General features: G+C 50.0%; 1 protein-coding gene across 4 annotated transcripts in view; it reads left to right on the top strand.

Moving 5' to 3' along the window:
• The first annotated feature begins 1187 nt into the window (after positions 1-1187).
• Positions 1188-13842, top strand: part of rcc1l (RCC1 like) — an 81709-nt gene continuing 69054 nt past the window's right edge. For 2 of the 4 annotated variants that reach the window (XR_011592322.1, XM_070874611.1), the window contains exons 1-3: positions 1188-1533; positions 8744-8873; positions 11397-11525. Coding sequence is in view for 3 of the 4 variants with exons in the window: in XM_070874611.1 (XP_070730712.1) it covers positions 1276-1533; positions 8744-8873; positions 11397-11525 (517 nt within the window). In the remaining variant the exon portion in view is untranslated. Of the gene's footprint in view, positions 1534-2197; positions 2284-7067; positions 7115-8743; positions 8874-11396; positions 11526-13842 lie in introns of those variants that run through there. The other 2 variants (XM_070874613.1, XM_070874612.1) reach the window with 2 other exon arrangements.

Genomic DNA, 13842 nt, shown 5'->3' with positions numbered 1-13842 from the left:
GGTGTTGCCGGGAGTGGAGAATCTTAGCTATGAGAACAGATTGGATACGCTGGGTTTGTTCTCCTTGGAACAGAGGAGGCTGAGGGGAGACCTCATTGAGGTATATAAAATTATGAAGGGCCTAGATATAGTGGATAGAAAGGGCCTATTTTGCTTAGCAGACGGGTCAACAACCAGGGGGCATAGATTTAAAGTAATTGGTAGAAGATTTAGAGGGGATTTGAGGGGAAATTTCTTCACCAAGAGGGCGGTGGGGGTCTGGAACTCACAGTCTGGAAGGGTGGTAGAGGCATAAACCTTCACCACATTTAAAAAGTACTTGGACGGGCACTTGAAATGCCATAACCTGCAGGGTTACAGACCGAGAGCTGGAAAGTGGGATTGGGCTGGATAGCTCTTGATCGGCCGGCGCGGACACGATGGCCCGAAATGGCCTCCGTCTGTGCTGTAAACTTGTATGATTCTATGAGGCAATGCTGCACTGTCGGAGGTGCTGTCTTTCGGATAAGACATTAAACCGATATCCTGTCGGCCCTCTCAGATGGACGTAAAAGATTCCATGGCACTATTCAAAGAACAGGGAGTTTTCCCCCAGTGTCCAGGCCAATATTTATCCCTCAGCCAACATCACTATCGAGGCAGTTATCACATTGCTGTTTGTGGGGCTTTGCTGTGCACAAATTGGCTGCAGCGTTTCCTACATTATAACAGTAACTTCATTGGCTGTGAAACACTTTGGGACATCCTAAGATTGTGAAAGGCACTGTATGCAAATGATTTATTTCTCTTTAAAATCTTCACACCAAGCTCGGGGTAGGAACTTTAAAGTTTGTTTGAGGTACGTTTTGATGGGGAAACTATTTTAGGAGGTTGTTTGGATGGATGCTGATGGAGAAGCCACAACCCAGTGCAACTCCAGTGTACTGTCTCACCTAACAACAACAACTTGTATTTATATAGCACCTTTAACGTAGTAAAATCTAGTTTAAAAGGTGTTAAGGGTCTGAAGACCACCCCACCGTGCTTCGGCCCTCGCTCCCTGGGGCCAGGACACAGGGCTCTCTCAGGTAAGCGGGCACTGAGTGTTGGAACACTCTCCACCCAACCAATTGTGGGGACCACCTCCTGCACAAGCACATTACCACTTTAAGGTGAAAGGTCAGAGGGCGTCCTTCCCAACATGGCGGCCCGGGCTCCCCGTTGCCCAGCGAGAGGCAGCGTGTGACCGTCTGCCCGAGCCCGAGCGGAGGCTGCTCGACCCCCGGCACCCTCTCTATGGCTTCAGGCTGGAGCCGGCTGGCGGCCCGGGGGCTGCGCGGGGCCGGGGCCGGGGCCGGAGCCGGAGCCCAGGCCCAGGAGCCGGGCCCGGTGTTCCGCTACATGGGCAAAGGCCGCAGGAGGAGCCGCGTGTTTGCCTGGGGATTCGCCCACACTGGGGCCCTGGGCCTCCCCGCGCTGGTGCTGCCCGCCAGCGGCAGGCACAGGGCCAAAAAAATGCAGCTGAGACCGTGCGGCCTGGAGCTGGAGCAGCGGGTGAGGAGAGGCTCTGGCACCACAATCACCTGCATTTCTATAGCGCCTTTGCCGACCACAGCTTTACAGCCACTTGTAATGTCGGAACACGGGTCGCTCGCGGCCTTCCGCGAGAGGTGGGCGCTGGAGGGACTGGAGTGCATCATCACCCCGGCAACCAAATTTTAATTTGATCCATTAACGTCAAAAGTTTAATTGGTTTATTTTGTCGGTTTTAGTGCCTCCCTTTAATCAGGGGGCACTTGATTTGGGTTCTACCAAAATAGTTGTAATGTGGGCAACGCGGCAGCCAATTTGCGCACAGGAAGCTCCCACAAGCAGCAATGTGATAATGACCAGATCATCTGTTTTTTTAATGTTGATTGAGGATAAATATTGGTCAGGACACCGGGGATAACTCCCCTGCTCTTATTCGAAGTAGTGCCGTGGTATCTTTCACATCCACCTGTGAGAGCAGACAGGGCCTTGGTTTAACGTCTCATCTGAAAGACGGCACCTCTGACAGTGCGGTGCTCCCTCAGCACTGCACTGCAGTGTCAGCCTAGATTTATGTGCTCAAGTTCCTGGAGTGGGACTGGAACCCACAACCTTCTGACTCAGAGGCGAGTTTGCTACCCACTGAGCCACAACTAACACTGTAACACAGTAAAACATCCCAAGGCACATCACAGGAGCGATTATCAAACAAAATTTGATACCGAGCCACATAAGGAGAAATTAGAGCAGATAACCAAAAGCTTGGTCAAAGAGGTAGGTTTTAAGGAGCGTCTTAAACCATAACATGATTGAATTCTTTATTAAGATGGAAAGTGAAGTAGTCCAATCTGAAACTAGGGTCCTAAACATAAACAAAGGGAACTACGAAGGTATGAGGAATGAATTGGCTATGATAGATTGAAAGATTCATTAAAAGGCATGATGGTGGATAGGCAGTGGCTAATATTTAAGGAACGAATGCATGAATTGCAACAGTTATACATTCCTTTCTAGCGCAAAAACACAAAAGGAAAAGTGGCCCAACCATGGCTAACAAAAGAAATTAAGGATAGTATTAGATCCAAAGAGGAGTTATACAAAGTTGCCAGAAAAAGTAGCAAGCCTGAGGATTGGGAGCAGTTTACAATTCAACAAAAAAGGACCAAGATTAAGAGGGGAAAAATAGAGTATGAGAATAACTTGCAAGGAACATAAAAACTGATGGCAAAAGTTTCTACAAGTACGTAAAAAGAAAAAGATTAGTGAAGACAAATGTAGGTCCTTTTCAGTCAAAAACGGGAGAATTTATAATTGGGAACTAGGAAATGGCAGAACAATTAAATAAATACCTCGGTTCTGTCTTCACGGAAGAGAACACAAATAACGTCCCAGAAACGCTCGGGAACCAAGGGTCTAATGAGCAGGAGGCATTAAAGGAAATGATTATTCATAAGAAAATAGTGCTGGAGAAACTAATGGGACTGAAAGCCGATAAATCCCCAGGGCCTGATAATCTGCATCCCAGAGTACTAAAAGTGGTAGCCATGGAAATAGTGGATGCATTGGTTGTCATCTTCCAAAACTATAGATTATGGAACAATTCCTGCAGATTGGAGGGTGGCAAATGTAACCTCGCTATTTAAAAAAGGAGGGAGAGAGAAAACAGGGAATACAGACCGGTTAGCCTAACATCAGTAGTAGGGAAACTGCTAGAGTCTATTGTAAAGGATGTGATAACGCCACACTTAGATAATATCAACGGGATTAGACAAAGTCAACTTGGATTTATGAAAGGAAAATCGTGTTTGACAAACCTACTGGAGTTTTTTAAGGATGTAACTGATAGAATAGATAAGGGAGAACCAGTGGATGTAGTGTATTTGGATTTTCAGAAGGCCTTTGATAAAGTCCCACGTAAGAGGTTAGTGTGCAAAATTAAAGCACATAAGATTGAAAATTGGTTAACTGACAGGAAACAGAGAGTAGGAAAAACGGGTCTTTTTCGGGGTGGCGGGCAGTGACTAGTGGGGTACTACAGGGAGCAGTACTTGGGCCCAGCTAGTCGCAATATATATCAATGATTTGGATGAGGGAACCAAATGTAATATTTCTAAGTTTGCTAACGACACAAAACTAGGTGGGATTGTGAGTTGTGAGGAGGATGCAAAGACGCTGCAAGGCGATTTAGATAGGTTGAGTGAGTGGGCAAACATATGGCAGATGCAGTATGATGTGGATAAATGTGAAGTTATCCACTTTGGTAGGAAAAACATAAGGACAAAGTATTATTTAAATGGTGATGGCTTGGGAAGTGTCGATGTACAGAGGGACCTGGGTGTCCTTGTACACCAGTCATTGAAAGCAAACATGCAGGTGCAGCAAGCAGTTAGGAAGGCAAATGTTGGCCTTCATTGCAAGAGGATTTGAGTACAGGAGCAAGGATGTCTTACTACAGTTATACAGGGCCTTGGTGAGACCACACCTCGAGTATTGTGTGCAGTTTTGGTCTCCTTACCTAAGAAAGGATATACTTGCCACGGAGGGAGTGCAGCGAAGGTTCACCAGACTGATTCCTGGGATGGCAGGACTGTCGTACGAGGAGAGATTGGGTCGACTAGGCCTGTATTCACTAGAGTTTAGAAGAATGAGAGGGGATCTCATTGAAACATATAAAATTCTGATGAGGTTGGATAGACTGGATGTGGGGAGGATGTTTCCCCGGGCTGGGAAGTCTAGAACAAGGGGTCACAGTCTCAGAATATGAGGTAGGAAATTTAGGACTGAGATGAGAAATTTTTTTACTCAGAGGGTGGTGAACCTGTGGAATTCTCTACCACAGAAGGCTGTGGAGGCCAAGTCACTGAATATATTTAAGAGGGAGATAAATAGATTTATAGACACAAAAGGCATCAAGGGGTATGGGGAGAAAGCGGGAATATGGTGTTGAGATAGAGGATCAGCCCATGATCATATTGAATGGTGGTGCAGGCTCGAAGGGCCGAATGTCCTACTACTGGCTCCTATTTTCTATGTTTCTATGAAAGGTTTAGGGTGGGAATTCCAGAGCTTGGGGCCGAGGCAACAGAAGGCACAGCCACCAATGGTTGAGCGATTAAAATCAGGCATGTTCAAGAAGGCAGAATTGGAGGGGGTGCAGATATCTCTGGCAGGGGGGATGTGGGGCTGGAGGAGATTATAGAGATAGGGAGGGACGAGGCCGTGGAGGGATTTGAAATCAAGGATGAGAATTTTAAAATTGAGGCAATGTAGATCAGCGAGCTCAGGGGTGATGGGTGAGTGGGACTTGCTGCGAGTTAAGACATGGGCAGCAGAGTTTTGGATGACCTCAAGTTTACGGAGGTTGCAAGATGGGAGGCCGGCCAGGAGAGTGTTGGAATAGTCAAGTCCAGAGGTAACAAAGGCATGGATGAGGGTTTCAGCAGCAGAAGAGTTGAGGCAGGGGCGAAGTCGGGCGATAACAATCCTGGAGAATTGGCAACCCTGAGTGGGGTCAAAGGCAATGGTTTCGGTCTTCCTAATAGAGGAAATTTCTGCTCATCTAATACTGGATGTCGGACAAGTAGTCTGACAATTCAGAGGCAGTGTAGGGGTCGAGAGAGGTGCTGGTGAGGTAGAGTTGGTTGTTGTCATGTGGAAACTAATGCCGTGTTTTCGATGATGTCAACGAGGGGCAACATGTAGATGAGAAATAGAAGGGGGCCACGGATCCTTGGTGGACTCCAGAACTAACGGTGCAGGAGCGAGAAGAGAAGCTGTTGCAGGTGATTCTCTGGTTACAACTGGATAGATAAGAATGGAACAAAGTGAGTGCAGTCCCAGCCAGCTGGCCCAACGGAGGAGAGATGTTGGAGGAGGATGGTGTGGTCAACTGTCAAAGGTTACAGACTGGTCGAGAGGATGAGCAGGGATAGTTTACCACAGTCACAGTCGGATAGCATGTTATTTGTGACTATGGTTAGGGCAGCTTCAGTGCTGTGACGGGGCGGAAACCTGATTGGAGAAATTCAAACACCAATTTGCGAAAGGGATGGCCACGAATTTGGGAAGCGGCAACACGTTCAAGGACTTTGGAGAGGAAAGCGGGGTTGGATATGGGGCAGTAGTTTGCAAGGACATAAGAGCAAAGGAACATAAGAAATAGGAGGTGTAGGCCATGCAGCCCTTCAATCCTGCTCCACCATCAATAAGATCATGGCTGATCTTCGACCTCAACTCCACTTTCCTGCCTGATCCCCATATCCCTTAGAGTTCAAAAATGTATCGATCTCAGCCTTGAATATACTCAACAACTCGGCATCCACAGGCCTCTGGGGCAGAGAATTCCAAAGATTCACCACCCTCTGAGTGAAGACATTTCTCCTCATCTCAGTCCTAAATGGCCGACCCCTTATCCTGAGACTGCCCCTTGTTCTAGACTCTCCAGCCAGAGAAACATCCTCCCTGCATCTACCCTGTCAATCCCCCTCAGTATGTTATATGTTTCAATGAGATCACCTCTGATTCTTCTAAACTCTAGAGAATATAGGCCCATTCTACACAATCTTTCCTCCAAGGAAAACCCCCTCATCCCAGGAATCACTCTAATGAACTTTCATTGCATCCCCTCTAAGGTAAGTTTATCTTTCCTCAGATAAGGAGACCAAAACTGTGCACGGTACTCCAGGTGTGGTCTCTGTACAATTGAAGCAAGACTGCCTTACTCTTATACTCTTATACTTTGTAATAAAGGCCAACAGGCCATTTGCCTTATTGCTTGCTGTACCTGCATGCTAGCTTTCTGTGCTTCATGTACAAGGACTCCCAGATCCCCCTGAACACAAACATTTAATAGTTCTCACCATGTAAAGAATATTCTGGGGCCGAACTTTCCCTCCGCCTCACACAGGGAGCACTTACTATTTTTTGAGTAGAGAGATATTCAGCTTTAAATTTTTTAGTGTTGGTGTGGTGTTCCAGGCGGCTGCGGGGCCGTCGGGTCGGGTCATCAGCGCCGTGCTGATGTGTCACAACGTCCCCCCCCACTTCAGTTAAAGGGAAGCTCTGCGACCGCTTCAGTAACACCCACTGGGCCGGGGAGAGTATCGGCTGGGCCAGCGGCCCGGTACCCAAGAGGTTGGCAAACCCATAGCTGTCATTGTCGGTCTGACTTTGGAGTCGGCTGGCAATTAAAATATAATGGCGGCTGCGCCCTTTAAGGGCGGATGAGCCACAAGAAGCTTCTCGCCGGGGAAAGCTGTTGGGGGCACCGAGTGGCGGCCGATTCACTATTGCGGGGCGCTCCAAAAATAAAGAATGGCAATTTAGAAAATGTCGGCCCCTCCGCGTCGACCATGGCGGTGACGGCTCTTTAAAAAAAGGGGTCATTTCGGCCCCTCTTTTTCTATTCTTCCTACCAAAGTGAATAACCTCACATTTCTCCACATTATACTGCCACCTTACTGCCCACTCACTGAACCTGTCTATAGCCTTTTGTGTCCTCACAGCTTACTCTCCCATCTAGCTTTGTGTCTTTTTTCAGGATACTTGGATGCATTACACTCGGCCCCCTCATCTATGTCATTAATATAGGACCGAGGGGTCAAGGGTGAGTTTTTTGAGGAGGGGGATGATGATGGTAGATTTGAGGAGAGGGAACCATGAACAATATCGGCTAATGTGGTGCTCATAAAGGGAAGTTGGGTGGTTAGCAGTTTGGTGGGAATAGGGTCGTGGGAGCATGGAGCTCGGAGGGGGTTTGAGGGGAGATAGGAGAGAAACTAGAGAAAGATGCAAGTTCAGGGCTAGGCCAGGGGGCAATTTGGCCCGGCATGAAACATAGAAATTTACAGCGCAGAAGTGTCCGTGCCAGCCGACAAAGAGCAGCACTGCTATTGGTCAGCAGCCCTAAAGGTTACATATAAACCGATGAACAATGACGGAAAGGCAAAGAGCACCCAGCCCAACCGCCTCATACAACTGCGAAACCCCTTATACTGAAACATTCTACACTCCACCTCAATCGGAGCCATGTGATCTCCTGGGAGAGGCAAAAACTAGGTAAAAACCCAGGCCAAATTAGGGAGAAAAAATCTGGGAAAATTCCTCTTCGACTCATCTAGGCGATCGAAACTAGTCCAGGAGATCACCCTGGCCATGTTCTATTCCCTGCAGTACTTACCATTATATCTGCTCTGTCCAACAAAAGGTCATCCAGTCTAATCCCAATTACCAGCTCTAGGTCCGTAACCCTGCAGGTTACTGCACTTTAAGTTCCCATCCAACCATCTCTTAAAAGTGGTGAGGGTTTCTGCATCCACCACTCTTCCAGGCAGCGAGTTCCAGACCCCCACAACCCTCTGTGTAAAGAAGCCCCACCCCCCCTCAAATCCCCTCTAAACCTTCCACCAACCACCTTAAAACTATGCCCCCTCATAATAGACCCCTCCATCAATGGAAATAGGCCCCTCTAGGGGAGGGAGGGAAGCGGCAGCTGAACAGATGATCCCAATCTTAGTGACAAGGAAGTCCATGAGCTCCTCGCGCTTGTTGGAGGTGAAGGTGGAGGAGGCAGGAGTTTCAGAAGACAGTTTGTAGCATAGAAGAGAAGCCGGGGGTTATCTTATTCCAGGATGATCCTACAATAGTGTGCAGATTTTGCAGAGGAGAGCAGGACTCTGAGTTTTATGTGGTCCAGTTAGATCTGGCAACCTGGATGGCGCTGGGCAATGTATGTGTTGGGGGGGGGAGAAGGACCTCTCCCTGGATGGTGCTGGGCAGTGTGTGTGTTGGGGGGGAGAAGGACCTCTCCCTGGATGGTGCTGGGCAATGTGTGTGTTGGGGGGGGGAGAAGGACCTCTCCCTGGATGGCGCTGGGCAGTGTGTGTGTTGGGGGGGGAGAAGGACCTCTCCCTGGATGGCGCTGGGCAGTGTGTGGGGGGTGGACCTCTCCCTGGATGGCAGTGGGCAGTGCCAGGTTCAGTGACCAGACTCAGCCAAGGATGCCAATTCCCACTCAGCGGGTGAGAGCTGGCTTCAGATGGACCAGCCGCACTGAAACTCAAACGGCCTGGCATGGGTAGCCTGTGTGGGCATGGCGATTGTGTTTAAACCGGTTTGATTTAGGTTTTGTGCCATTAATTATTTTATCAAATATGCCGTTAGAAATCGATGTAGCAATGTTAAACTTGGTGAGTTTGCGGATACACAATACAAACTCTGTCTGTCTTGTTAACAGATCTCGTCTGCAGCCTGTGGCTATGGTTTCACTTTGCTGGCTTCACAAACCAGTGACATTACCAAGGTGTGGGGAATGGGTCTGAACACAGATTCCCAGATTGGATTTCACCGGAGTCGGCGGGACAGGAGTGAGTTGCTGTGTTTGGTTCTACGCGATTGGAGACTTGAGTTGGTTGTGTGGTGTTCAGCGGCTCACGGGATTACATCAAATGTACAGCATGGAAACAGACCACTCGGCCCAACGGGTCGGTGTGGGGTTTATGCTCCACACCAGCGTTTATCCAGCTTCCCCTTAAATGCATCGATGCTATTCGCCTTGGTAGCAAGTTCCACATTCTCACCACTCTCTGGGTAAAGACATTTCTCCTGAAATCTTATATTTATGGCCCCTAGTTTTGGTATCAAGTGTTGACTTTCCACACGGTACATTAGCATACCCTTGGCAATCGTCAGTACTCCAGTGTGCTGTCTCCTGAAGGGCTCGTATGAGGTTTCAAGTCCATTAACTGCCGCAGAGGTACTGAACTCGCTTGTGCTGTCGGGAGATGCAATCACTCGTGTTAGACATTTCAGCTCTGCCTCAGATATTGCCTCAGGTTAGTGTCACTGAACCCGGTGAGCAGAATCCCGTCCTTCACGATCAGGGATTTACATTTGCTCCCTAATATACAGATAGTGGATATGACTGCAGAACCCGGGGTGGAACAGAGATGTCGTGATCTTCATTTCTCCCATCCTCAATCGGTGGACTGATGGAACACTCTGGTGAGACGAGGTCCATGTAAAATTGACAAGCAGAATACGCATGACTGGACAAAGTAGCAATCCCAGATCTTTTTAACTTCTATAACATTTCCCATGATGCGCTATCCTGAACAGCAGGCGAATCCTCCCTCTGTTTCCTTTGTGATCCCGTCAGCATCTTGATGTAAAACTATCGGCTATATCGGGCAGCCCAGACCATAACCTGCCTCTCACAGTCTGTCATTGGAACTGGCCTCAACATATTTCACTCTCTTTTTCTTCCTTGTGTTCACAGGAAGGCGGGGAGGGGGGCTCGACCACTGACCACCCCCTGTCCAGCAGTTGGTCAGTACAGCTCATAGCTATACTATCGATAGCAATACCATCCCCCACCCTCAGTTGCGAGCTCCGTAGAACCAACCATTGCCGTTTACTGAAGGAATGTTAATATCCCAACACTCTGAGCTTGGATGGCAGGGAACGATGGTTTAATGATTCCCCCAAGTGTTCCAGACCATCATTCTCATTAACATACCGACCCTTGGTCTCAGTACCTGCATCATTTCCCTATGTAAAAACTGATGGGAGTGCTGAAGCAGAGTTCTTATCAGGAGGGTGCTAAAGTTTATAACACAAATCCCTCCCAGGTGAAATGATCAGTGATTGTGGCAGGGTGAATTCCCTGAGCCAGGGCAGACTGTACCGTGGGGTGACAGTGTTTGGAGTGGCTGAATATGAAAGGATGCCCTACATCTGCTCCAGTTGTACATGTTCTTATCTATCTAATCGTAGCCAGAGAATCACCTGCAACGACTTCTCCTCCCGACCCGCATCGTTACCTCTGGTGCCCCCCAAGGATCTATCCTTGGCCCCCTCCTATTTCTCATCTACATGTTACCCCTTGGTAACATCATCCGGAAACACAGCGTCAGTTTCCACATGTACGCTGACGACACCCAGCTCTACCACTTCTCTCGACCGCTCCTCGGTCTCTAAATTGTCAGACGGCTTGTCCGACATCCAGTTCTGAATTAGCAGAAATGTTCTCCAATTGAATATTGGGAAGACCGAAGCCATTGTTTTCGGTCCCAGCCACAAACTCCGTTCCCTAGTCACCGACTCCATCCCTCTCCCCAACTTTTGTCTGAGGCTCAACCAGACTGTTCACAACCTTGGTGTCATATTTGACCCTGAAATGAGCTTTCAACCACATATCAGCAGCATAACTAAGACCGCCTATTTCCACCTCCGTAACATCGCCCGTCTCTGTCCTTGCCTTAGCTCATCCACTGCTGAAGCCCCCATCCATGCCTTTGTTACCTCTAGACTTGACTATTCCAACGCACTCCTGGCTAGCCTCCCACATTCTACCCTACGTAAACTAGAGGTGATCCAAAATTCGGCTGCCCGTGTCCTAACTCGCACCAAGTCCCACTCACCCATCACCCTCTGTGCTCGCTGACTTACATTGGCTTCCGATTAAGCACCGCCTCGATTTCAAAATCCTCATCCTTGTTTACAAATCCCTCCATGGGCTCGCCCCCTCCCTATCTCTGTAATCTCCAGCCCCACAACCCCCCGAGATATCTGTGCTCCTCTAATTCTGCCCTCCTGAGCATCCCTGATTATAATCGCTCAACCATTGTTGCCTAGGCTGTAAGCTCTGGAACTCCCTCCCTAAATCTCTTCGCCTCTGTCTCTCTTTCCTCCTTCAAAACGCTATTTAAAACCTACCTCTTTGACCAAGCTAATTGGTCACCTGTGCAAATTTCTACTCATGCGGCTCGGTGTTAAAGTTTTAATCTCATAATACTCCTGTGAAGCGCCTTGGGACGTTTCACTACGTTAAAGGCGCTATATAAATACAAGTTGTTCTTACTGTGCTGTTATCACTAATCCCGTTTCAGCTAAGGGTTACGAATACGTCCTGGAACCGTCGCCAGTCCCACTGCCTCTGGAGAAACCTCAGGAGACGCGCGTGGTGCAGGTGTCTTGTGGGAGAGCACACTCACTACTGCTGACTGATACCGAGGGAGGTGAGTACCTGTTCTTGCACCCTAAACACAGTTAGCCTCCATTCTCTTTGCGTAATACACAAATCTAGCAGGGGTTTGTTCTTTGAACCTGTGGCTGCTTGTTTTATTTGGATGGTTTCAGTTTCAGCAGACGCTGTTATTTCATGGAGGAATAATCCCAAACTGTTTTTAAACAGCTGAAGGTGACAAATTCATAGAACCTCAATACCAGGAGCAGTGGAGGCCACTTTGGGTCACATTTACAAACATCACAAACGCAAGAGAGCACGGCACTAAAAAGGACCACAGTCTATCGGGCTGGTCACAGAATGACATCCCTCAATTACCCGCTCCCTCAGATAACCATCCAATTCTCCCCAGCATTTCCCACTTTCCACAGCCCATTCCCACTCTCTGCCCCACAGCCCATTCCCACTCTCTGCCCCACAGCCCATTCCCACTCTCTGCCCCACAGCCCATTCCCACTCTCTGCCCCACAGCCCACTCCCAGTCTCCGCCCCACAGCCAACCCCCACTCTCCACAGCCCACTCCTAGTCTCTGCCCCACAGCCCACTCCCAGTCTCTGCCCCACAGCCCACTCCCAGTCTCTGCCCCACAGCCCACTCCCACTCTCTGCCCCACAGCCCATTCCCAGTCTCTGCCCCACAGCCCATTCCCAGTCTCTGCCCCACAGCCCACTCCCAGTCTCTGCCCCACAGCCCACTCCCAGTCTCTGCCCCACAGCCCATTCCCACTCTCTGCCCCACAGCCCACTCCCAGTCTCTGCCCCACAGCCCACTCCCAGTCTCTGCCCCACAGCCCACTCCCAGTCTCTGCCCCACAGCCCATTCCCACTCTCTGCCCCACAGCCCACTCCCAGTCTCTGCCCCACAGCCCACTCCCAGTCTCTGCCCCACAGCCCACTCCTAGTCTCTGCCCCACAGCCCACTCCCAGTCTCTGCCCCACAGCCCATTCCCACTCTCTGCCCCACAGCCCACTCCCAGTCTCTGCCCCACAGCCCATTCCCACTCTCTGCCCCACAGCCCACTCCCAGTCTCTGCCCCACAGCCCACTCCCAGTCTCTGCCCCACAGCCCACTCCTAGTCTCCGCCTCACAGCCCACTCCCAGTCTCTGCCCCACAGCCCACTCCCAGTCTCTGCCCCACAGCACATCCCCACTCTCCCACAGCCTATTCCCCACTTGTACATCCACCACTCTGCTCCACAGCCCATCTGCCATTCTGCCCCCGCATGCCTCGACAGCCCTGTCTCCATCCCTGGGCAGCCCGTCCCAGGGAGGGGCTGTGGACAATTTCCCTCCCCACCCCCCGCCCCCCTCACTGTCAGCAGCCAGTCACCCCACAGCCAATCCTTGGGCAGCCCACCCCTCCCTGGGCAGGCTGGCTGCTTCTGGCCCCTCCCTGGGCAGCCCACCCCTCACTGCGCAGCCCATCCCCCCGCCCCCTGCCCTGGATAGCTCGCCCCCCCCCCCCCCACCCGGGGCAGCCCAGCCCCTCCCCCCTGCCCCGGTCAGCCCAGCCCCTCTCCCCACCCTCTGCCCCTTGCCCCCTGCCCCGGGCAGCCCAACCCCCCCTGCCCGCCCCGGGCAGTCCACTCCCCACCCCTCCCTGGGCAGGCGTGTTTCACTTGCTCACTGTGCTTCTACCAGTATCCAATCCCAGGCACTTCACCCTCTGCCCAGAGCTTGCTGCCTTAAGCTGGGGAACTGTTTGATTGCCCTTGGAGTAAATGTGTTGGTCCATCCCGACAACAAATAACATCTGCGTGTTTAATCCTTTTTTTCAGAATGCTGTCTAATACTTTACCCACAACAGATCATAGGGATTCATTCAGCCCATCGTGCATGTGCTGGCTCTGTGAAAACGCTATCCAACTAGCCCTTTCCCCACAGCCCTGTAAATTTTCCTGTTAAAGTATTTATCCACTTCCCTTTTTGAAAGTTACTACAGTATTAAATCTGTTTCCACCGCCCTTTTAGGTAGTGAATTTCAAAAAAATAATTATTCTCATCTCCCCTCTGGTTTTTTGCCAGTTGTCCTCTGGTTACCAACTCTCCTGCCTCTGGGAACACTTCCTCATTAATCCTTCATGATTTTGAAAGCCTCTATTAAACCCTCGCCTAAACCTTCTCTGATCTGAGGAGAACAATCCCAGCTTCTCCACTCTCCACGTAACTGAAGTCCCTCATACGATTCTCGTAAATCTCTTTTGCACCCTCCCCAAGCCCTCGACATCTTTCCCAAAGTGCGGTGCCCAGAATTGGACACAACACTCCAGCTGGGGCCTAACCAGTGTTTATAAAGGTTTAGCATAAC

This window comes from Pristiophorus japonicus, unplaced genomic scaffold (genome assembly GCF_044704955.1).
Source record: "Pristiophorus japonicus isolate sPriJap1 unplaced genomic scaffold, sPriJap1.hap1 HAP1_SCAFFOLD_907, whole genome shotgun sequence".
NCBI lineage: Eukaryota > Metazoa > Chordata > Chondrichthyes > Pristiophoridae > Pristiophorus > Pristiophorus japonicus.
This window is presented reverse-complemented; position numbering and strand designations above follow the sequence as displayed.